Source organism: Papio anubis, chromosome 18 (genome assembly GCF_008728515.1).
Source record: "Papio anubis isolate 15944 chromosome 18, Panubis1.0, whole genome shotgun sequence".
In the NCBI taxonomy this organism is placed as follows: domain Eukaryota; kingdom Metazoa; phylum Chordata; class Mammalia; order Primates; family Cercopithecidae; genus Papio; species Papio anubis.
Window position 1 is genome coordinate 69,483,901 of NC_044993.1, and position 24,029 is coordinate 69,507,929.

At 51.3% G+C, this 24,029-nt stretch overlaps 2 protein-coding genes across 8 annotated transcripts in view; one reads left to right on the top strand and one right to left on the bottom strand.

Annotated features, from left to right (window-relative positions):
- HMOX2 (heme oxygenase 2) overlaps positions 1–7,703 on the bottom strand; it is a 43,555-nt gene extending 35,852 nt beyond the window's left edge. Inside the window, exon 1 of one of the 2 annotated variants that reach the window (XM_003916472.4) lies at positions 7,551–7,703. The gene's annotated coding sequence lies outside the window, so the exon portion shown is untranslated. Of the gene's footprint in view, positions 1–303; positions 874–7,550 lie in introns of those variants that run through there. The other variant, XM_003916470.3, reaches the window with a different exon arrangement.
- Positions 7,503–22,182, top strand: NMRAL1 (NmrA like redox sensor 1). Of its 6 annotated transcripts, none has more exons than XM_017953152.3 (6): positions 7,503–7,844; positions 8,233–8,308; positions 12,982–13,220; positions 16,624–16,873; positions 18,536–18,726; positions 21,917–22,182. In XM_017953152.3, the coding sequence occupies exons 1-6, from the start codon at positions 7,563–7,565 to the stop codon at positions 22,094–22,096; spliced, it is 1,218 nt and encodes a 405-aa protein (XP_017808641.2). In that variant the 5' UTR covers positions 7,503–7,562; the 3' UTR covers positions 22,097–22,182. The 6 variants fall into 6 exon arrangements, with proteins under 6 accessions (XP_017808641.2, XP_031514377.1, XP_031514378.1 ...); XM_031658519.1 differs by having other exon boundaries at positions 7,761–7,974; XM_031658520.1 differs by lacking the exon at positions 7,503–7,844 and adding an exon at positions 7,888–7,998.
- Positions 22,183–24,029: the final 1,847 nt, after the last annotated feature.

Below are 24,029 nucleotides of genomic sequence, written 5' to 3' on the forward strand. Positions count from 1 at the left end.
GGGGACGCCAAAGCAAGCCGCTCAGGCCTCCCCGCGCCCCCGGGGAGACGATTTTCGAGAGCGGCGTCCGGGGTTTCGCCCTCCCCTGACAGCCCCTCCACGCTCGTTTTCGTCCTTCTGCCCGGCCTCACTCAGCTTCCGGCCTGCCCGGTCTCCCCTCAGACCCGCGCCGGGGACGCAGAGGGCTGTGGCCTGGCTGAGCCCAGGTACGAAGGCCTGTACCCAGGCAGTGCCCGCGAAGGACACGGCGCAGTCCGAGGAGCCGGGCGGAAGGAAGGCCCCGGGAGGGCGCAGACAGCTCACCTGCCGCAGGTCGCTGTGGCTCGTCCGCCAGCCTCCACTCAGCTTGCCCGTCAGCGACTCCCTCAGGCGCCGCAATCCCCGCAGCCCAGCGGACTGGCGCGAAGGCCGGTGCAACGTGGGCACGCAGCGCGGGGCGGGGCCTAGGGAGGACACGCCCCTTGTAGCTGACACGCCCTTGCGGGGCCGGGAGGCGGAGCATGTGGCTTTCTCCAGGTGTCTGAAGGCTGCAGGCTCAGGCTCTGCTCAGCGGGGTAAGTAGGGGTGCTTCGGCAGGAACGCTAGTGTTCACAAGAGCCGAGGTGTGTGAGGGTGCCTCAGGGCTGAGCACTTGTGTTCCCCAGTGTGGTTTAATCCTTTTACATCCACTCAGTGAGGTAAGAAATAGGGTTGTCAATCGTGGCACCACCCACTTGGTCACTTGCCAATGCAATCTGCGAAACTGAGTCTCAACTCCGACACATCGGTTACCAGTCTTGTCTCTGATCTCCCTGTTGCATTATGGGCATTCTTCTAACAGCAGCCAGAATGACAGAATGATTTTTTTTTTTTTTTTTTGAGACAGAGTTTTGCTCTTGTCACCCAGGCTGGAGTGTAATGGCGTGATCTCGGCTCACTGCAACCCCTTTCCCCCGGGTTCAAGCGATTCTCCTCCTCAACCTCCCGAATAGCTGGGATTACAGGCGCGTGCCACCACGCCCGGCTAATTTTTATATTTTTAGTAGAGACGGGGTTTCACCATGTTGGCCAGGCTGGTCTTGAACTCCTGAACTCAGGTGATCCACCCGCCTTGGCCTCCCAAAGTGCTGGGATTACAGGCGTGAACCACCATGTCTGGACCTTTTTTTTTTTTTTTTTTTTTGAGACAGGGTCTGGTTGTGTCACCCAAGCTGGAGTGCAATGGTGCAATCAGAGTTCTCTGCAGCCACGAACTCCTGTGCTCAAGCCATCCTTCTGCCTCAGCCTTCCAGGTAACTTGGACTAAAGGCATGCACCACCACGCCAGGGAATTTTTTACTTTTTGTAATCCCAGCACTATGGTAGGCAGAGGCAAGAGGATTGCTTGAGTGCAGGAGTACAACACCAGCCTGGGCAACATAGGAAGACCCCGTCTCTACAAAAAAATTTAAACATCAGTCTGAGGTGGTGGTGTGTGCCTATAGTCCCAGCCACTTGGGAGGCTGAGGTGGGAGTACAGCTTGAGCCCAGAAGTTCCTAGGCTGCAATGAGCTGTGATGGTGCCACCTTACTCCAGCCTGGGCAACAGAGTGAGGACATGTCTCTTCCAAAAAAAAAGTCACCAGAGATATGAATATGAATACATAGCTCAGATAGGACGCAATGGCTGACTGCTGTTTTTGTTTTGGTTCCGTCTTTTTTTTTTTTTTTTTTGAGATGGAGTCTCAGGCTGTCGCCCAGGCTGGAGTGCAATGGCGCAATCTTGGCTTACTGCAGCCTCCTCCCCGGTTCAAGCAATTCTCCTGCCTCAGCCTCCTGAGTAGCTGGGATTACAGGCGCCTGCCACCACGCCCGGCTAATTTTTTGTATTTTTTTTAGTAGAGACGGGGTTTCACTACGTTGGCCAGGCTGGTCTTGAACTCCTGACCTTGTGATCCGCCCGCCTTGGCCTCCCAAAGTGCTGGGATCACAGGCGTGAGCCATGGAGCCCAGCCCAATTTTTGTTTTTTTTAATTTTTTTATTTTTTTTTGAGACCGAGTCTCACTCTGTCGCCCAGGCTGGAGTGCAGTGGTGCGATCTCCACTCACTGCAAGCTCCGCCCCCCGGGTTCATGCCATTCTGCCTCAGCCTCCCGTGTAGCTGGGACTACAGGTGCCCGCCACCGTGCCCGGGTAATTTTTTGTATTTTTAGTAGAGACGGGGTTTCACAGTGTTAGCCAGGATGGTCTCGATCTCCTGACCTTGCGATTCGCCCGTCTTGGCCTCCCAAAGTGCTAGGATTACAGGCATGAGCCACCGTGCCTGGCCAAATTTTTGTATTTTTAGTAGAGACAGTTCACCATATTGGCCAGGCTGGTCTCAAACTCCTGATCTCAAGTGATCCACCCGCGTTGGCCTCCCAGTGGTTTTTTTTGTTTGTTTTCAAAGACAATGGGGTCTTCCTATGTTGTCCAGACTGGTGTGGAATGCCTGGAAGCAATCCTCCCACTTGGACCTCCCGAAGTGCTGAGATTACAAATGTGAGCCAGGTCAGCCGCCTGCTGTCTCATTTTAACGTCTCTCTGGGCCTTGTATTTTAAAAGGACTCACATTCCTCAGATAAAAATTTCTTTTCTTGGCCAGGTGCGGTGACTCACGCCTGTAATCCCAGCTGTTTGGGAGGCTGAGGCAGGTGGATCACCTGAGGTCAGTTCAAGACCAGCCTGGCCAACATGGTGAAACCCCATCTCTACTAAAAAAAAATACAAAAAATTAAACGGGCGTGGTGGTGGGCACCTGTAATCCCAGCTACTCGGCAGGCTGAGACAGACCCAGGTTCCAGCCTGGGCAACAACAGCGAAACTCCATCTCAAAAAAAAAAATTATTTTCTCAAACTCGAATTAATGTCCACACTGAAGTGTTTAAGGGTGAAGGGCACTGGTGTCTGCAACTCACTTCAAATGCATTTAAAAAGTAAGATAGTTGATGAGTGGATAGATGGATAAATATATCTAGGTGGTAAGTATATGGGAGTTCACCATTCAGCTCTTTCAACTTTTCTGTATGTTTACACATTTTCATAATAAATTTTGGTGAAAATAATATTGTCATCCGTGTCCGTGTGAAGAGACCACCAAACAGGCTTTGTGTGAGCAATAAAGCTTTTTAATCACCTGGGTGCAGGCGGGCTGGGCCCGAAAAGAGAGTCAGGGAGGGGAGATGAGGGTGGGGCCGTTTTATAGGATTTGGGTAGGTAAAGGAAAATTACAGTCAAAGGGGGTTGTTCTGTGGTGGGCAGGAGTGGGAGTCACAAGGTGCTCAGTGGGGGAGGTTTTTGAGCCAGGATGAGCCAGGCACAAGATAATGTCATCGCTCAAGGCAGGGACCGGCCATTTTCACTTCTTTGGTGGTGGAATGTCATCAGTTAAGGCGGGGCAGGGCATTTTCACTTCTTCTGTGATTCTTCAGTTACTTCAGGCCATCTAGGCGTATACGTGCAAGTCACAGGGGATGCGATGGTTGGCTTGGGCTCAGAGGCCTGACAGATATAACTGTAATAGTCTATTGTCAGATGTGCACAGCAAGTCAATACACCAAGACACAGGGCTGCAGCAGAGAGAGGCTGAATGGTAGGGCCAACGAGGTGCAGTGGCTCATGCCTGTAATCCCAGCACGTTTGGGAGGCCAAGGGAGGAGGATCACTTAAGGCCAGGAGTTCAAGATCAGGCTGGACAACATAGTGTAGCAGGACGAGCAGCAGACAGAACTCCTCAGACACCGAGTTGCAGAAGGAAGGGGTTTATTCGGCCGGGGGCATCGGCAAGATTTCTGTTTCAAGAGCCGAGCCCCCCTCCCCGAGTGAGCAATTCCTGTCCCTTTTAAGGGCTCACAACTCTAAGGGGGTACACGTGAGAGGGTCGTGACTGATTGAGCAAGCAGGGGGTACGTGACTGGGGGCTGCAGGCACCGGTAATTAGATCGGGACAAAACAAGATAGGGATTTTCACAGTGCATTTCTATACAATGTCTGTAATCTATAGATAACAGAACCAATTAGGTCAGGGGTGGATCTTTAACTACCAGGCCCAGGGTGCGGCGCCGGGCTGTCTACCTGTGGATTTCATTTCTGCCTTTTAGTTTTTACTTCTTCTTTCTTTGGAGGCAGAAATTGAGCATAAGACAATATGAGGGGTGGTCTCCTCCCTTAACAGGAGAACTCATTTCTACGAAAAATAAAAAAAAAATTAAGGCCGGGCGCGGTGGCTCAAGCCTGTAATCCCAGCACTTTGGGAGGCCGAGACGGGTGGATCACGAGGTCAGGAGATCGAGACTATCCTGGCTAACACGGTGAAACCCCGTCTCTACTAAAAAATACAAAAAACTAGCCGGGCGCTGTGGCGGACGCCTGTAGTCCCAGCTACTTGGGAGGCTGAGGCGGGAGAATGGCGTGAACCCGGGGGGCGGAGCTTGCAGTGAGCCGAGATCGCGCCACTGCACTCCAGCCTGGGAGACACAGTGAGACTCCGTCTCAAAAAAAAAAAAAAAAAAAAAAAAATTAGCTGGGCATAGTGTTGTGTACCTTTATTCCCAGCTACTGGGGAGGCTGAGGTGGGAGGATCGTTTGAACCCTGAAATTTGAGGCTGCAATGAGCTATAACCACACCACTGCACTCTAGCCTGGGCAACAGAATGAGACCCTGTCTCTTAAAAAATAAATCTTAGGGCCACCCAATGAGGAGATGGGAGGAAACCTCAATCTGTCTCGCCCAGGAATTTGGGGCTAGGGTTTTTAAGGATTTTGAAGTGGGCCAAAGTGTGGAGACTGTTGATTTGTTGAAGAGTGCAGAAGGAAGCCATAGGACAGGGAGATGAAGGAACTATAGTCTCATGCTGACTCCACGGAGGTCTTCAGACTGGTTGACATCACCTTTTTTCCTGGAATTTGGAATCTGAAAAATATCTTAAGCAATTCTTTTTTTTTTAAAGTTATTTTATTTTTATTTTTTAATCAATCTGTTTTTTTATGATGCACTTTCTGCTTTTGTCATATCTTAAGCAATTCTTAAATAAGAGCTTATGATTCTAGTGTCACAGATCCTAACTATAGGAACAATGGGGAGGCAAAAAGTCAGTTCTCAGTGACTTTCAATTACAAGGAAGTGAGTAAAAGTGCACAGCCTGATTAGTGCTTAATTTTAACTGAGTGTCTGTCCAGAATTCTTGTTAACCATGTGAGGGAGGCTTAAATATATTCATTCTGATCCCCCCCGCCCACCGACTTTTTTTTTTTTTGAGATGGAGTCCCGCTCTGTTGCCCAGGGTGTGCAGTGGCATGATCTCGGCTAACTGCAACCTCTGCCTCCCGGGTTCAAGTGATTCTTCTTGAACCTCCCAAGTAGCTGAGACTACAGGCACCCGCCACCATGCTTGGCTAATTGTTTGTATTTTTAGTAGAGATGGGGTTTCACCGTGTTAGCCAGGATGGTCTCGATCTCCTGACCTCATGATCCACCCACCTCGGCCTCCCAAAATGCTGGGATTATAGGCGTGAGCGACTGCGCTGGGGCGATTCCCCCTTTTAAGAGATGGGGTCTTGCTTTGTCATCCAGACTGGAGTGCAGTGACACGATCTTGGCTCACTGCAGCCTTGACCTCCTGGCCTCAAGTGATCCTCCTGCCTCAGCCTCCCAAATCACTGGAATTACAGGCCACCGCACCATGCCAAGTCATTTTTTAGTTTTACTGAACACAAAGAAATTACTGAAGTCGTGGGCCGGGCATGGTGGCTCCTGCCTGTAATCCCAGCACTTTGGGAGCCTGAGGTGGGAAGATCACTTGAGGTCAGGAGTTTGAGACCAGCCTGGCCAGCATGTCGAAACTCCGTCTCTACCAAAAATACAAAAAAATTTAGCCAGGCATGGTGGCTCCTGCCTGTAATCCCAGCTACTCAGGAAACTGAGGCAGGAGAATAGCTTGAACCCAGGAGGCGGAGGCTGCAGTGAGCCAAGATCACACCACCACTGCACTCCAGCCTGGGCGACAGAGCAAGACTCCACCTTGAAAACAAAAACCAAAACAAAACGAAAAAACCCAAAATCAGTGCAAGTAGTAGCAACTTCAAAAGTGAGTTAGAAGCTGGGCACGGTGGCTCCCACCTGTACTCCCAGCACTTTGGGAGGCTGAGGCGGGTGAATCGTTTGAGGCCAGGAGTTCAAGAACAGCCTGGCAACATGGTGAAACCCCCCTCTCGACTAGAAATACAAAAATTAGCTGGGCATGGTGGTGTAGCAGGGTGAGCCGCAGACAAGAACCCCTCAGACACTGAATTGTAGAAGGAAAGGGCTTTATTCAGCAGGGAGCATCAGTGGACTCACGTCTCCAAAAATCAAGCTCCCTTTTAAGCAATTCCTGTCCCTTTTAAGGGTTTACAACTCTAAGGGGGTCTGATTGAGCAAGCAGGGGGTACATGACTGGGGGCTGCATGCACTGGTAATCAGAACAGAAAGGAACAGGACAGGGATTTTCACGATGCTTTTCCATACAATGTCTGAAATCTATAGATAACACAAGCAGTTAGGTCAGGGCTTGATTTTTAACTACCAGGCCCAGGGCGTGGTGCTGGGCTATCTGCCTGTGGATTCCATTTCTGCCTTTTAGTTTTTAACTTCTTTCTTTGGAGGTGGAAATTGGGCATAAGACAATATGAGGGGTGGTCTCCTCCCTTAGTGGCACATGCCCGTAATCCCAGCTACTCAGGAGACTGAGACAGGAGAATCGCTTGAACCCAGGAGGCGGAGGTTGCACTGAGCCAACATCGTGCCACCACTGCACTCCAGCCTAGGCGACAGAACCAGACTCTGTCTTAAAAAGAAAAGGCCGAGTGAGGTGGCTCACGCCTGTAATCCTAGCAATTTGGGAGGCTGAGGTGGGTGGATCACGAGGTCAGGAGTTCAAGACCAGCCTTCCTGGCCAAGAAAGTGAATCCCTGTCTCTACTAAAAATACAAAAACAGCCAGAAGCAGTGGGTGGGTGTCTGTAATGCACTGGGGAGGCTCAGGCAGGAAAGAATCTCTTGCACCGAGAGAGTGGGAGGTTGCAGTGAGCGAGGTCGCCTCCACTCCAGCCTGGGCGACAGAGGGAGACCCTGTCTCAAAAATAAAATAAAATAATAAATTTTTTTTTTTTTTTTTTTTTGAGGCATGATCTGCTCTGTCGCCCAAACTGGAGTGCAGTGGCGGATCTCAGCTCACTGCAAGCTCCGCCTCCAGTCCACCTCGTCTCCTGCCTCAGCCCTGGTAGCTGGGACCCTGGCCCTTCCTTGACTGGATTTGTTTGTTTGTTTGTTTGTTGTTTTTGTATTTTTGTGGTAGAGGCGAGGGTTTCACGTGTTACCAGGATGGATGCCGATCTCCTGACCTGCGTGATCATGCGTCACCGACTCCCAAAGTGCTGGGATTACAGGCTTGAGCCGCAGCCATTAATAATAAAATTTTTAAAGTGAGTTAGGCAAAGCAAATATCCAGCGGACAAGGCCTCAAGGGGTAAGAGTCATGGACATAGCTTTAACTATCTTTGCCTGACGCCAAATACCTGAAAATTCAGATGGTCATGCAAGATAAAGGGGTAATTTTTCTCCTCCTCCCAGTGGTCACCCGCAGCATTCGGTTAAGCGGCTCTCCACCTCGCTCATTTCGGTCTAACCGGATTTACACAAATTCACTGTACACGTGCCTGGGGCGGGCAAACCCGGAAAAGACGCCAAGTCCCGCAGGAGAAAGGAGGAGCCAACTGCGCCGGAGGAGGAGTTTCTGCCGACACTTCCGGATTGGCCGCTACAGCCGGAGGTCCTCCGACGCTGTGCTCCCGGCAGCGGCGCTCTGCCAGGTGGGGCCGGAGCTGCGAGGAGGGGTCGGCGCCTCGCGGGCAGCTCCATTCCCGCCTCTGCAGTGGACTTGGCCGCAGAATCGGGGTCCCGGGCTCCTGGAACTTGTTCCGGCCAGGCCGCGGCAAGGAGGTCACTCCAGCCGGTGGAACCCGGGTCAGGGGCGGGTGACCGGGCTCGGGCGGGGGAGGCGGGACGAAGGAGGGGATCGGGCCCAAGGGGGACGAGGAGGGTCTCAGGACCCGGATATCTCGGGACGGGCGTCTTGCCGCTCCGGGCCCAGCTGCCCCCCCGACACATACTCGGTGCGCAGACAATGGGGGGGTCCCTTGTCGCTCCTGGCGGGAACCCGAGCCCCACCCCCAATTCCACGCCTCCCACTACCCCCAGATCTCTCTGGACCGCATTCGTCCCCTTCTCGTCCTCATGGCGGACAAGAAACTGGTGGTGGTTTTCGGAGGCACAGGTGAGCGAAACCCCAGACTGGGGCCCCTGCAGAACCAGGGCGCCCAACCCTGAAGACCGCCCGTCCTGGGGTCTGCAGGGAGGGGAAAGGTCAGTGGGACCGACCCGGGTTGGGGCTGTGGTCGCAGGAACGAGGCCAGAATTGCTTTCCATTTTTTTTTTTTTTAGACGGAGTTTTGCTCTGTCACCCAGGCTGGGGCGCAATGGCACGATCTTGGCTCACTGCAACCTCTGCCTCCCGGGTTCAAGCTATTCTCCTGCCTCAGCCTCCCAAGTAGCTGGGATTACGCGCATGCCACCATGCTCGGCTAATTTTTGTATTTTTAGTGGAGTCCGGGTTTCAGGGTTTCATCGTATTGGTCAGGCTGGTCTCAAACTCCTGACCTCAGGTGATCGACCCGCCTCGGCCTCCGGAAGTGCTGGTATTACAGGCGTGAGCCGCCACGCCCGACCTGCTTTCCAAATTAAAAAAAAACAAGTTACTTAACTTACTTGAATAGAAGTACTTGAACATGATACCAAAATTAAATCTTCCTAGCCTCCTCTTCTACCTCATCTATCGGTCGCCATTACCAAGTTTCTTGAATATCCTGCCAGAGTAGATAACACGTTATCATTTTTAAAAATGATAGCATATTATTTCACTCCTATTTTTTTATTTATACATATTTAATATCTATAACAGCTTTATTGAGATATAATTCGCATACTATACAATCCACCTGTTTAAAGTGTGCAACTCACTGGTTTCTAGTGTATTCACAGAATTGTACAACCATCACCACAATCAATTTTAGAAAATTCCCATCACTGCAAAAAGAAACTCTGGCCCAGGTGCAGTGACTCAACCCTGTAATCCCAGCACTTTAGTTGGACCAAGTGGGCAGATCGCTTGAGCTGAGGAGTTTGAGACCAGCCTAAGCAACATGGCAAAACCTCATCTCTACAAAAAAATACAAAAATTAGCCGGGCATGGTGTCATGCACCTATAGCTGCCTGGGAGGTTGAGGTGGGAGGATCACCTGAGTCCAGTAGGTCAAGGCTGCAATGACCTGATTGTGCCACTGCACTCCGGCCTGGGTGACAGAGTGAGACCTGAGCTCAAAAAAAAAAAAAAAGAACTCCATGAACCCATGAATAGTTACTCCCCATTCTAACTCCTCCCAGCCAACCCCTAGAAAGCTCCAATCTACTTTTGGTATCTATGGATTTATCTATTCGGGACATTTCATATGAATAAAATCATAATATGTAGCCTTTTCTGTCTGGCTTCTTTCAATTAGCATGTTTTCAAAGTTTGTTCATGTTATAGTATGTGTCCGGGCTTTACTCTTTTTTTTTTTTGAGACAAGAGTCCCCCTCTGTTGCCCAGGCCGCAGTACAGTGGCGTGATCTCTGCTCACTGCAACCTCTGCCACCCGGGTTCAAGCAATTCTCCTGTGTCACCCTCCTGAGTAACTGGGACTACTGGCGTAAGCCACCATGCCTGCCTAATTTTTGTACTTTTAGTAGAGATGGGGTTTCGCCATGTGGGCCAGACTAGTCTCAAACTCCTGACCTCAGGTGATCTGCCCACCTCAGCTTTCTTTTTTTTTTTTTTTTTTTTTTGAGACGGAGTCTCGCGCTGTGTCACCCAGGCTGGAGTGCAGTGGCGCGATCTCGGCTCACTGCAAGCTCCGCCTCCCAGGTTCACGCCATTCTCCTGCCTCAGCCTCCGAGTAGCTGGGACTACAGTCGCCCGCCACCACGCCCGGCTAGTTTTTTGTATTTTTAGTAGAGACGGGGTTTCACCATGTTAGCCAGGATGGTCTCGATCTCCTGACCTCGTGATCCACCCGCCTCGGCCTCCCAAAGTGCTGGGATTACAGGCTTGAGCCACCGCGCCCGGCCCCACCTCAGCTTTCTAAAGTGCTGGGATTAGAGGTGTGAGCCACCGCACCTGGCCAGCTTTACTCTTTTTTTTTTTTTTTTGAGACAGAGTTTCTCTCTTGTTGTCCAGGCTGGAGTGCAATGGCGCGATCGCTGCTCGCTGCAACCTCTGCCTCCTGGGTTCAAGCAATTCTCCTGCCTCAGCCTCCCAAGTAGCTGGGATTACAGGTGTGTACCACCACACTCAGCTAATTTTATAGTTTTTTAGTAGAGACGGGGTTTCACCATGTTGGTCAGGCTGGTCTCGAACTCCTGACAGCTTTACTCATTTTTATAGCTAATATTCCACTGTATGGATAGACCACATTCTGTTTATCCATTCATCAATGGATGGATACTTGATTTATTTCCACTTTTTGGCTGTTATGAATAATGCTGCCGTGAACATTGGTGTACACTTTTTTCTGAGTCAGGGTCTTGCTGTGTTGCCCAGGCTGGAGTGCAGTGGCTCAGTCATCGCTCACTGCACCTTTGACTTCCAAGCCTCAAGCAATCGTCCTGCCTCAATCTCCTGAGTAGCTGGAACTTTAGATGAGTGCTAACAGGCTAGCTGATATTTTAATTTTTTGTAGAGACAGAGTCTTGCCCTGCTGCCCAGACTGGTCTCAAACTCCTGGCCTCAAGCAAAACTCACCCCCCTTACCCTCCCAAAGTGCTTAGATTACAGTTATGAGCTACTGTGCCTGGCCTCAGTCCTTATTTTTGATGCATTTCCGTGTAAATTGCAGATATGTGTACACTGCCCTTCCATACTAAGGCATGCATGACATTAGCTAGAATTCAGTATTTGTTTACAGATTTTTTTTAAATTATGAGGTATATATAATAATTTTTTTTTTTTTTTTGGAGACAGGGCCTTACTCTGTCACCCAGGCTGGCGTGCAGTGGTATGTGTGATCACGGCTCACTGCAGCCTCAACAACCTCCCAGGCTGAGGCTTTCCTCCAGCCTCAGCCTCCCTGGTAGCTGCGACTAGAGGCACATGCCACCATGCCCAGCTAATTTTTGTATTTTTTTGTAGAGATAGGGTTTCGCCTTGTTGCCGGTTTCACCACATTGCCCAGGCTGGTCTCAAACTCCTGGGCTCAAGAGATCTGCCTGACTCAGCCTCCCAAAGTATCAGGATTATGGGCATGAGCCACCGTGCCCAGCTGCAGTGCGCAAAATCTTAAGGGTACATCTGACAGATGCGCATGCCTGTGTGACTCAAGCTCCATCGAGATCGGAATAAGTTTTTGTATTCCTTTCTTTTAACTATTTTTCTTTGTCCCGTTTTTGAGCAGATCTTAATATGGTTGTATATCTGAATATGGCTCTATATTCTACTTCAGGAAGAATTCAAATCCCATCAAGATCTGAATATGGTTTTTTTTGTTTTGTTTTGAGACAAAGTCTTACTCTGTCACCCAGGCTGGAGTGCAGTGGCACGATCTCGGCTCACTGCAGCCTCTGCCACCCTGGTTCAAGTGATTCTCCTGCCTCAGCCTCCCGAGTAGTTGGGATTACAGGCTCCTGCCACGTGCCCAGCTAATTTTTTTTTTTTTTTTTTTTTTGAGACGGAGTCTTGCTCTGTCGCCCAGGCTGGAGTGCAGTGGCTCAATCTCGGCTCACTGCAAGCTCCACATCCCGGGTTCACGCCATTCTCCTGCCTCAGCCTCCCAAGTAGCTGGGACTACAGGCACCTGCCACCATGCCTGGCTAAGTTTTTGTATTTTTAGTAGAGACGGGGTTTCACTGTGTTAACCAGAACAGTCTCGATCTCCGGACCTCGTGATCTTCCCGCCTCGGCCTCCCAAAGTGCTGGAATTACAGTTGTGAGCCACCGCGCCCGGCCTAATTTTTTTTATTTTTAGTAGAGACGGGGTTTCACCATCTTGGCTAGGCTGGTCTTGAACTCCTGACCTCGTGATCCACCCACCTCAGCCTCCCAAAGTGCTGGGATTACAGCCACTAAACCCAGCCTGAATATGGTTTTGTATTCTACTTTTTTTACTTTATTACATCATAAATATTTTTACCTTTATTTTTTTGAAACCAAGTTTTGCTCTTGTTGCCCAGGCTGGAGTGCAATGGCACGATCTTGGCTCACCGCAACCTCTGCTCTTCCCGGGTTCAAGCAATTCTCCTGCCTCAGTCTCTTGAGTAGCTGGGATTACAGGCATGTGCCACCATGCCTGGCTAATTTTGTGTTTTTAGTAGAGACAGTGGTTTCTCCATGTTGGTTAGGGTGTTCTCGAACTCCCGACCTCAGGTGATCCACCCGCCTTGGTCTCAAAGTGCTGGGATTACAGATGTGAGCCACTGCGCCAGCCCTTTTTTTTTTTTGAGAGGGAGTCTCACTATTCTCCCTCTGTCATCCAGGCTTCAGTGCCATGGCGCAATCTCAGCTCACTGCGACCTCTGCCTCCTGGGTTCCAGCAATTCGTGTGCCTCAGCCTTCTGAGTAGCAGGGAGTATGGGCATGTGCCACCACACCCAGCTAATTTTTGTATTTTTTGATAGAGGTGGGGTTTCACCAAGCCAAGATCGTACCACTGCACTTCAGCCTGGGCGATAGAGTGAGACTTCATCTTAAAAAAATAAATAAAATAAAATAAAATAAAATAAAAATAATTGAATGAGAATCATCGCTGAGAAGGTTTCCTGGATGTTCCTTGCTGTGGTGGAGCACTCCCTTCAGGGTTTCGCCCTTCAGTGGGACTTTCAGGCAGGTTTGACCTGGGAGGTGTTTTTGACTCTTTATAGGTGCCCAGGGTGGCTCCGTGGCCCGCACGCTCCTGGAAGATGGAACATTCAAGGTTCGAGTGGTGACCCGAAACCCTGGGAAGAAGGCAGCAAAGGAGCTGAGGCTGCAAGGTGCAGAAGTAGTGAAGGGAGACCAAGATGACCAGGTCAGCATGGAACTGGCCCTGAATGGGGCTTACGCCACCTTCATTGTGACCAATTACTGGGAGAGCTGCAGCCAGGAGAAGGAGGTCAAGCAGGTGAGGGCAAGCAGGAGCTGCAGGGAGGCTGGGCCAGGCTAGGAGCAGAGCGCCTGGGAGGAGCTCCAACTCTGCAGGGAGGGCTGACCACTGCAGGCCTTTCCCTCTCCTTCATGCCTCTGCCTGCTCTAGGCTGTGAAGCAGGTGGACGCTGTTGCGTCCAATGACTTTTTTTTTTATTTGAGACAGTCTCAGTCTCACTGAGCAACCACACCTGGTCTGTTTGTTTGTTTTTTAATGAAAAATATTAGAAGTTGCTTTTTTAAAAAAAGAATGTACACTTTTATTTTAGATTTGGGGGTACATGCACAGGTTTGTTACATTGGTATATTGAGTGATGCTGGGGTCTGGGGTGTGACCGGACCTGTCACCCAGGTAGTGGGCACAGTACCCAGTAGGTAGGTTTTCAACCCTTGCCTCCTTCCCTCCCATGGTCCCCAGTGTCTGTTGTTGCCTTCATGCCCACGTGTACCCATCCAAACTTGTTATTAGCCTTGACCCTTTCTTCAATTATGGTCTTACCTAGAAACCCATTATATAGAACGTACAAAGACAACTTCTCTGATTAACACAGATCTTTTTTTTTTTTTTTTTTGAGACGGAGTCTCGCTCTGTCCCCCAGGCTGGAGTGCGGTGGCGCAATCTTGCCTCACTGCAAGCTCCGCCTCCCGGGTTACATGCCATTCTCCTGCCTCAGCCTCCGGAGTAGCTGGGACTATGGGTGCCTGCCACCATGCCCGGCTAATTTTTTGTATTTTTAGTAGAAATGGGGTTTCACCATGTTAGCCAGGATGGTTTCAATCTCCTGACCTTGTGATCCGCCCGCCTCGGCCTCCCAAAGTGCTGGGATTACAGGCATGAGCCACTGTGAATGGCCAGATCTTTTAAGACGGAGTCTCGTTCCATCGCACAGCCTGGAGTGCAGTGGTGGAATCTCAGCTCACGGCAACCTCTGCCTCCCAGATTCAAGCAAATTCTCCTGCCTCAGCCTCCCAAGTAGCTTGGATTACAGGTAGCACCAGCACGCCCAGCTAATTTTTGTATTTTTAGTAGAGACAGGGTTTCACCATGTTGGCCAGGCCGGTCTTGAACTCCTGACCTCATCTGATCTGCTCGCCTTGGCCTCCCAAAGTGCTGGGATTACAGGCGTAAACCACATGCCCGGCCCTAAGCAGATCTTATTTCTTTTCTTTCTTTCTTTTGAGACTGAGTTTCGCTCTTTTTGCCCAGGCTGGAGTGCAATGGCGCAATCTTGGCTTACCGCAATCTCCGCCTCCCGGGTTCAAGTGATTCTCCTGCCTCAGCCTCCCGAGTAGCTGAGATTACAGGCATGTGCCACCATGCCTGGCTAATTTTTTTGTATTTTTAGTAGAGACGGGGTTTCTACATGTTGGTCAGGCTGGTCTCGAACTCCTGACCTCAGGTGATCTGCTTGCCTCGGCCTCCCAAAGTGCTGGGACTACAGTTGTGAGCCACCGCGCCCAGCCCAGGAGATCTTATTTCTAATCCTGATGATTCCGTGTGGGCTTCCTGGTACTGTCACAACAAAGGACCACAATCCACGTGGCTTAAAACCATAGAAATCAGCCGAGCGCAGTGGCTCACGCTTGTAATCCCAGCACTTTGGAAGGCCAAGGCGGGCGGATCACTTGAAGTCAGGAGTTTGAGACCAGCCTGGCCAAGACAGTGAAACCCCGTCTCTACTAAAAATACAAAAATTAGTTGGGCGTGGTGGTGGGCGCCTGTAATCCCAGCTACTCAGGAGGCTGAGGCAGGAGGATGGCTTGAACCCGAGAGGTGGAGGTTGCAGTGAGCCAAGATTGTGCCACTGCACTCCAGCCTGGGCAACAGAGGTAGACTCTGTCTCAAAAACAAAACAAAAACAAAAATCATAGAAATCGATTCTCTGATATTCTAGAAGCTAGAAGTCCAAAATCAAGGTGTCAGCAACGTCACCCTCTCTCCAGAGGCTTTGAGGCTGGGTGCGGTGGTTCATGCTTGTAATCCCAGCACTTTGGGAGGCTGAGGTGGGCAGATCACTTAAGGTCAGGAGTTCAAGACCAGCCTGGCCAACACGGCAAAACCCTGTCTCTATAAAAATTACAAAAATTAGCCAGGCATGGTGGCGGGCGCCTGTAGTCCCAGCTACTCAGGAGGGTGAGGCAGGAGAATTGCTTGAATCCAGGAAACGGAGGCTGCAGTGAGCAGAGATCGCACCACTGCACTCCAGCCTGGGTGACAGAGCAAGAGTCCGTCTTAAAAAAACAAAACAAAACAGGCCGGGCGCGGTGGCTCACGCCTGTAATCCAGCAATTTGGGAGGCCAGGCGGGTAGATCACGAGGTCAGGAGATCGAGACCATCCTGGCTAACACAGTTAAACCCTGTCTCTACTAAAAATAGAAAAAAATTAGCCGGGTGTGGTAGCGGGCGCCTGTAGTCCCAGCTACTCAGGAGGCTAAGACAGGAGAATGGCGTGAACCTGGGAGGCAGAGCTTGCAGTGAGCCACGATTGTGCCACTGTACTTCAGCCTGGGTGACAAAGTGAGACTCCGTCTCAAAACAAAACGAAACAAAACAAGGGGTTCGAGGGAAATCCTTCACCGTTTCCAGCTTCTTGTGGCTCCAGGTGTTCCTTGGCTTGTGGCCACAAAGCTCCCATCTCTGCTTCCCTCTTCACATGGCCTTCTCCAAGTTCATCTCCTCTTCTGTCTCTCATAAGTACCCTGGTTACTGGATTTAGGTCCCATCTAGTTAGTGCAGGATGTTCCCATCTCAAGATCCTTCACATAATTACATCTGCCAAGACCCTTTTTCTGAATAAGGTCACATTCACACGTTTCAGGAGTGAGGATGTGGCGTATCTTTTTGGAGGCCACCGTCCGAATCCCTGCATCACCTCATGCAGTAGGTAGTGTTGTCATCTGCATTTAACCAACGAGCTCAGGATGGTGCCATCACTTGTCCAGGGTCACACAGCTTGTACATGGCAGAGCCTGATTGGAACCTATGCAGCTGTGGTGTCACTATAGTCTCCCAGGGCTCTCCAAGGAAGATGGCTGAGCTCTGTGGGCAGGGTGTTCTTACACCAGCAGAAATGGGACACGTGCATTATCCTTTGGGCCTCCATGCAGGCCGTCCCCCTGCAGTCGACCTCCTCGCCCCTCCTGTGTTGCACATGGTGGGCCAGAGTTGGTGGCTGGTAGAAGGCTTCCAGGGCTGTGTTAACGGGTGTGCTGTTGTATGTGAACATCATTCCAGGAGAGGGGGCCTCCTCAGGGGTAAGTGGGGTCTGGCTGTTAACCTCGCAGATGGTGGCCGCTCTGGGATTAGAACACTGGGGCCGTGACCAGGGACAGACGTCCTTCCTCTGAGCCTTGTGATCTCTCTTTCCCTGCCCTCCAGGGGAAGCTGCTCGCTGATCTGGCCAAGCATCTGGGCCTCCACTATGTGGTCTATAGCGGCCTAGAGAACATCAAGAAGCTGACGGCAGGGAGATTGACCGCGGCGCACTTTGACGGCAAAGGAGAGGTGGAGGAATATTTCCGAGACATCGGCGTTCCCATGACCAGTGTGCGGCTGCCCTGCTATTTCGAGAACTTCCTCTCCCACTTCTTGCCCCAGAAAGCCCCAGATGGAAAGAGCTACTTGCTGAGTGAGTGCCCTTCCTCGCACATGGTGAGGCAGAACTCTCCACCTTGTGAAGCTGTTAGTGTAGCAGACCTTGGGCCGCTGTCACGTGGTACCAGGTCCGAGCCATGGCTCCCTCACGTTGGGCCCAGGACTGAGCATGTCCTGTCAGCTTGTGGGGCCTCCACTTCCTGTTCTGTGAGATGGGCTTTATACTGAGGTTTGCAAGGGTGGCAAGATCTACTGAGACAGTGATGATGCAATGCTCGCTTGGTCCATTGGAAGGCTTTACAGAGAGGACCTAGTGATTGTCAGTTCTCCTTCAAAGATAAGGAGGAGGACCAGGCGCGGTGGGTCACGCCTATAATCCCAGCACTTTGGGAGGCTGAGGTGGGGATATCACCTGAGGTCAGGAGTTCGAGACCAGCCTGGCCAACATGGTGAAACCCCGTCTCTACTAAAAATACAAAAATTAGCCAGCCCGGCGTGGTGGTGCATACCTGTAATCCCAGCTACTTGGGAAGCTGAGGCAGGAGAATTGCTTGAACCCAGGAGGCGGAGGTTGCAGTGAGCTGAGATCGTGGCACTGCACTCTAGCCTGGGCGACAGAGCAAGACCCCGTGACAAAAAAAAAGACTGGGCGCAATGGCTCAGGCCTGTAATCCCAGCACTTTGGGAGGCTGAGGAGGGTGGATCACAGGGTCTGGAGATCGAGACCATCCTAGCTAATATGGTGAAAGCCTGTCTCTACTAAAAATACAAAAAATTAGCCAGGCGTGGTGGCGGGCGCCTGTAGTCCCAGCTACTCTGGAGGCTGAGGCAGGAGAACGGTGTGAACCCGAGAGGCGGAGCTTGCAGTGAGCCGAGATGGCGCCACTGCACTCCAGCTAGGCGACAGAGCAAGACTCTGTCTCAAAAAAAAAAAAAACCCTCCAGTCAGGGATATCTCCTGCTCCGGTCTCTGAGCTCTGTGCCCTCGAGCTCCTAGGGGATCTGAACAGGTAGCTGCATTGGCCCGTCTCTAGGTAAGAGGATGGCACCCAAGCATTCCATGGGCCACACCCAGACCCTTGCCAGCCTCCCCATCTACAAAACCTCAGCCTGGAAAGTTGCAAGTCATTCATTCATTCAGGATTTATCAAGCTTTTATCATGGACGTGCTGCTCTGGGCCAGCCCTTGGTGTCTCGTTAATCAGGATTTCTGGTAAGTGAGTTGGTATTTAGAGTATCCACCCAGAGGTGGACATTCCAGCTTCCAGGAATTTAGGATGTGACAGAGTACTTCAGGCTGGTGCCTCAGGATCAGCGGAGACCCTGGGCTCCAGCCGCACTCTCTGTAGCAGCTTTCAAAGTCCTTTTCCTTTGTCCCTTGTCCATCATCCTAGCGCTGAGAGAGCTGGGCAGGCCCAGGTTCTTAGCCCCATTCTGGGAATGCAGCAACCCAGACTCAGAGAGCCTCAACAGCCTGCCCCAGGTGGCAGTAGCTGGATTCCATCCTGCTTCCTGACTCAATTCCACTGCTACCTCTGTGCTACCACAAATAGCAAGACATATCTTAGCTATGCCTGAGTGCTGGAGTATGCAGCTGACTGCTGGGAAGAACCAGCTTGGACCCTTTGGAGAGGGGCTCTGTCCCTGCCCGGGTCTGCCCTTGGGACATGTGCCAGCTCATGTCTGTGCCCCACAGGCCTGCCCACAGGTGACGTTCCCATGGATGGCATGTCTGTGTCCGACCTGGGTCCCGTGGTGCTCAGCCTGCTGAAGATGCCAGAAAAATACATCGGCCAGAACATCGGGCTGAGTACTTGTAGGCACACGGCTGAGGAGTACGCTGCCCTGCTCACCAAGCACACCCACAAAGTCGTGCATGATGCCAAGGTGGGCCTCCCACCCCGGGGGACTCAGGCAGCCGTGTCAGGGCTTTCTAGCTCCCCATAGGGAGGGTGTATCCAGGGCTGCCCACCCCTCTGGGAAATGCATCTAAATTCATTTGTTCATTGTCAACGTTTATTTTCTGCTGTTCTAGGAGCTAAGTGGCCACAGAGTGAAATTTCTGGCTTAGATGTTTTGGCCAAGTAGCAAGAAAAGCTTCCAGGAGGAGGGGTGAAAATGCAGGCCCTGCTGGGCTCCTCTGTGGGAGGGGATTTGAAGGGAAAGAGTCTAGAAAGAGAGGCCCAACCCCTGCCCCCAATATTGGCCTGGCTGGGTGGGCAGGAGGCCTACTGGACAGACTCTTGGGTACCTGTTTTCTAATGTCCGTCATTACCATTAGGAAAGTAAGACCTACTCATTAAAGAATCTGGAAGGCCGGGTGCAGTGGCTCATGGCTGTAATCCAGAACTTTGGGAAGCTGAGGCAGGTGGATCACCTGAGGTCAGGAGTTCGAGACCAGCCTGGCCAACATGGTGAAACTCCCATCTCTACTAAAAATAAACAAATTAGCTGGGTGTGGTGGTAGGCGCCTGTAATCCCAGCTACTTGGGAGGCTAAGGCAGGAGAATCACTGGAACCCAGGAGGCGGAGTTTGTAGTGAGCCAAGATCATGCCATTGCACTCCAGCCTGGGTGACAGAACGAGACTCCAAACAAACAAACAAAAAGAATCTGGGAAACACTGGAGTCCTTAAAACACAAAAGTTGGGCTGGGCGTGGTGGCTCATGCCTGTAATCCCAGCACTTTGGGAGGCTGAGGCAGGCGGATCACGAGGTCAGGAGATCGAGACCATCCTGGCTAACACGGTGAAGCCCCGTCTCTACTAAAAATACAAAAATTAGCCGGGCATGGTGGCGGGCGCCTATAGTCCCAGCTACTCGGGAGGCTGAGGCAGGAGAATGGCGTGAACCCAGGAGGCGGAGCTTGCAGTGAGCCTAGATCTTGCCACTGCACTCCAGACTAGGGGACAGAGCGAGACTCTGTCTCAAAATAAACAAACAAACAAACAAAAGACAAAAGTTGAGCTGGGTATGGTGGCTCACACCTATAATCCCAGCACTGTGGGAGGCCCAGCTGGGTAGATCACGAACTCAGGAGCTGGAGACCAGCCTGGCCAACATGGTGAAACAATGTCTCTACTAAAAATAGAAAAATTAGCCGGCATGGTTGCAAGCACCTGTAACCCCAACCATTAGGGAGGCTGAGGCAGGAGAATTGCTTGAACCTGGGAAGCGGAGGTTGCAGTGAACCGAGATCGCGCCACGGCATTCCACCCTGTGCAACAGAGCAAGACTCCATCTCAGACAAAAAAAAAAAAAAAAAAAAAGACAAAAGTTGGTTGGGCACATTGGCTAATACCTGTAATCCCAGCACTTTGGGAGGCTGTGGCAGGAGGATTGCTTGAGCCCAGGAGTTGAAGACAAACCTAGGCAACATAGTGAGACCCCATCTCTACAAAACATACAAAAATAACCCGATTGTGGTGGTGAGCACCTGTTGCCCCAGCTATTCAGGAGGCCAAGGCAGGAGGATCACTTGAGCCTAGGTCTTGAGTTCAAGACCTGCCTGGGAACCATAGGGAGACCCCTTCTCTAGAAAAAATAAAAATTAGCCATGTGTGATGGTATGTGCCTATAGTCCCAGCTATTCAGGAGGCTGAGGTGGGAGGATTGCGTGAGCCCAGGAGTTCGAGGCTGCAGTGAGCTATGTGCACCCTACTGCCACTCTAGTCTGAACGACAGAATAAGACTCAGTCTTAACAAAGACAAAAGTCACCCTTAGAGCCCTACCGAGACCCAGTACAGTAATGGGAGGAGGCCGTGGCACAGAAAGGTTCAGGGTTCAGGGGGGTCAGCCTCCTGGGCTGAGATCTGCTTCCAGCCATTGAGACCTGCCAAAGTGTAAGTTCAGGAACGTTTCCTGACCCCCCCTACCTGTTTTCTCATCTGTGAAATGAGTGTATCAATAGTATATACCCCTTTGGTTTGTTGAGGATTAAATGAAAAAAACTGCAAAAGCTTTGTTTTAGTACTATGCCTAACACCTCCAAAATATGCACTAAATGACTTACATTGCTTTAAAAAAGAAAAAGGCCTGAGCCAGGTCATGGAAGATTTGGGGAGCTGAGGAGTTAAGATTCAGCTCAGTGGGGATGGGAACAGCTTTGGTTTTTTGTTTGTTTGTCTTGTGTGTGTTGTTTTTGAGACGGTCTCACTCTTTTGTCCACACTGGAGTGCAGTGGCGTAATCATAGCTCACTGCAACCTCAACCTCCCAGGCTCAAGCAACCCAACCACCTGTGCCTCCCAAGTAGCTGGGACTGTAGGTGCATGCCACTGGGCCTGGCTAATTTTTGAAAATTTTTTGTAGAGAAGGGGTCTCGCTTTGTTGCCTAGGCTGGTCTCGAACTCCTGGGCTCAAGCGATCCTCCCACCTCCACCTCCCCAAGTGCTGGGATGACAGGTGTGAGCCACCATGTCTGGTCAAGCTTTGGTTTTTGAGCAAGAAAGTGATGCAGGGAGGTCTCTGATTTGGAAGGGATTGAGATATTTTCATCTCATGATCTGAAAATAATAGTCTTTTTATTTATTTATTCATTTTTGAGACAGGGTCTCACTCTGTCACCCATGCTGGAGTACAATGGTGTGATCTCAGCTCACTGCAACCTCCACCTCCTGGGTTCAAGCAGTTCTCCTGTCTCAGCCTCCTAAGTAGCTGGGATTACACGCATCCACCACCAGGCCCGGCTGATTTTTGTATTTTTGGTAGAGATGGGGTTTTACCGTGTTGGCCAGGCTGGTCTCAAACTCCCGGGCTCAAGTGATTTGCCTGCCTCAGCCTCCCCAAGTGCAGGGATTATGGGAATGAGCCACAGCCTCTGGCTAAGAACAATCTTTAAACTGATCTAGAATGTCAGGCTGCTCAGGAGAGTAGCGGTGTCTCAACTTTCGGCTTTTCTAACTTCTACTAAGTTTTCAAATGACCTTGTACTGAGGACCTGGGTCAGCGACCGAGATAGTAGTGGTTCTGGGTGTAGCAAGTCGGGAGACCCCAGCCCATCCGGCCTTCCCCCCCCCAGCCTGCCACCTCCCAGGGCACTGGAGGACACCGGCCACAACAGGCTTCTCTGCTTCCAGATGACTCCTGAGGACTATGAAAAGCTTGGCTTTCCCGGGGCCCGGGACCTGGCCAACATGTTCCGTTTCTATGCCCTGAGACCCGACCATGACATCGAGCTGACCCTGAGACTCAACCCCAAGGCCCTGACGCTGGACCAGTGGCTGGAACAGCACAAAGGGGACTTCGCCCTGCTGTGACCTGCCCATCTTGCAGCCCCTTGTGGGGGTTGGGGACACCAGAGGGGCAGAGGCACCGACATCTGAATAAAGCCATTGTTCTCCCAGATGGCTTCCAGGATTTGGCTTGGGGTGATAGCTGGGTACCAACACAGCAATAAGAGGGGGTCCAGGGCTGAAGGGATCACTCGGTGACTGGGACGAGTGACCTACACGTGTGTTTACTCAAACAGATGTGAAGTGGCCCGTTCTGACCTCAGCTAGCAGAGCAGCTCTGACCAGCAGCCTCTGTTCCCATCACATTTGAAATTCATTTACAGACGGGGACATAGCACAGGACACAGAGGAGCCCCAGGAGCCACGCTTCTGACACACCCCTTTTCATCTCCAGAGTCAGTAAGGCCATCTGCACATGTGAGCTGGGGACAGGCTCTGCGGGGGGGCGGGGGAGGAAGGGGCTTCTCCCTTTCCTCCTCATCCTTGTCCTGGGAGGAGCCAGCCTTGGGGTGCTGTCCAGGACACAGGCGACCTTCAAACAGGTTGGAAAAAGGAAAATCGGATGTGGCAGAGCTGTGGCCCACAACGGACAGTGATTGGACACTGCTGGGAAAAGGTGATGCTGCCTGCAGCAAACGCTGGGAAGCAAAACTGAAGGAGAAACAACCCACCTTGCTTGCTGGGGTGGGTCACAGAGAATAGGGACAGAGGCTGAGAGACCAGTCATTTGCCTGAGAGTTTGTGGTCCATGGCAGTTCTGTGATTTTTTTTTTTTTTTTTGAGACGGAGTCTCACTCTGTCACAGGCTGGAGCACACTGGCGCGATCTCAGCTCACTGCAACATCCGCCTCCTGGGTTCAAGTGATTCTCCTGCCTCAGCCTCCCAAGTAGCTGGGATTACAGGCACCCGCCACCATGCCCAGCTAATTTTTGTATTTTTAGTAGACACGGGGTTTCACCGTATTGTCCAGGATGGTCTCGATCTCTTGACCTCGTGATCTGCCCGCCTCGGCCTCCCAAAGTGCTGGGATTACAGGCATGAGCCACTGCGCCCAGACAATTATTATTATTTAAGAGTCAAGGTCTCGCTCTGTTGCCCAGGCTGGAGTGCAGTGGCACAGTCATAGCTCGCTGCAGCCTTCACCTCCGAGGCTTAAGTGGTCCTGAGTAGCTGGGATTACAGTATGGGTATCAACCACTAAGCCCAGCAGTTCTGTGAATTTCAACACGTTTGGGTTTGTGTGACTACCATCATGATTTTTATTTTTTTACTTCCCCACCCTGGCTCTGGTACTCCAGGCACAAAAGTTCATTCTATCCACTGACTGAAGCATTTCTTTGACAATTTACCAGTATGCTGGGCCCTAAATACAATGTAGCAAAAAAAGGTATGCTCCCTGCCTTGAGGAGCTTCTATTTAGTGGGAGAGCCTGATAGAAACGCACAATAAATAGTTATGAATCCATGCCTGTAATCCTGGCACTTTGGGAGGCCGAGGTGGAGGAACGCTTTAGTTCAGGAGTTTGAGATGAGCCTGGGCAACAGAGCAAGACCCCATCTCTACTAAAAAAAAGAAATACAGGCCGGGCGCAGTGGGTCACACCTGTAATCCCAGCACTTTGGGAGGCTGAGGCAGGTGGATCACGAGGCCAGGAGATCAAGACCATCCTGGCTAACACGGTGAAACCCCGTCTCAGGCATGGTGGCGGGCGCCTGTAGTCCCAGCTACTCGGGAGGCTGAGGCAGGAGAATGGCGTGAACCCGGGAGGCGGAGCTTGCAGTGAGCTGAGATCCGGCCACTGCACTCCAGCCTGGGCGACAGAGCGAGACTCCGTCTCAAAAAAAAAAAAAAAAAAAGAAATACAAACAAAACTAGGGCCAGGCGTGGTGGCTCATGCCTGTAATCCCAGCACTTTGGGAGGCCAAGGCAGGTGGATCACTTGAGGTCAGGAGTTCG

Excerpts from the sequence above, each read along its gene's own strand:
- NMRAL1 (XM_031658517.1), top strand. The coding sequence starts at position 7,563 with ATGGTCATGCAAGATAAAGGGGTAATTTTTCTCCTCCTCCCAGTGGTC. Across the intron at positions 7,999-12,981 it reads CTCCAGCCGGTGGAACCCGG|GTGCCCAGGGTGGCTCCGTG; the intron begins GTCAGGGGCGGG and ends GACTCTTTATAG. Across the intron at positions 18,727-21,916 it reads AAGTCGTGCATGATGCCAAG|ATGACTCCTGAGGACTATGA; the intron begins GTGGGCCTCCCA and ends CTCTGCTTCCAG.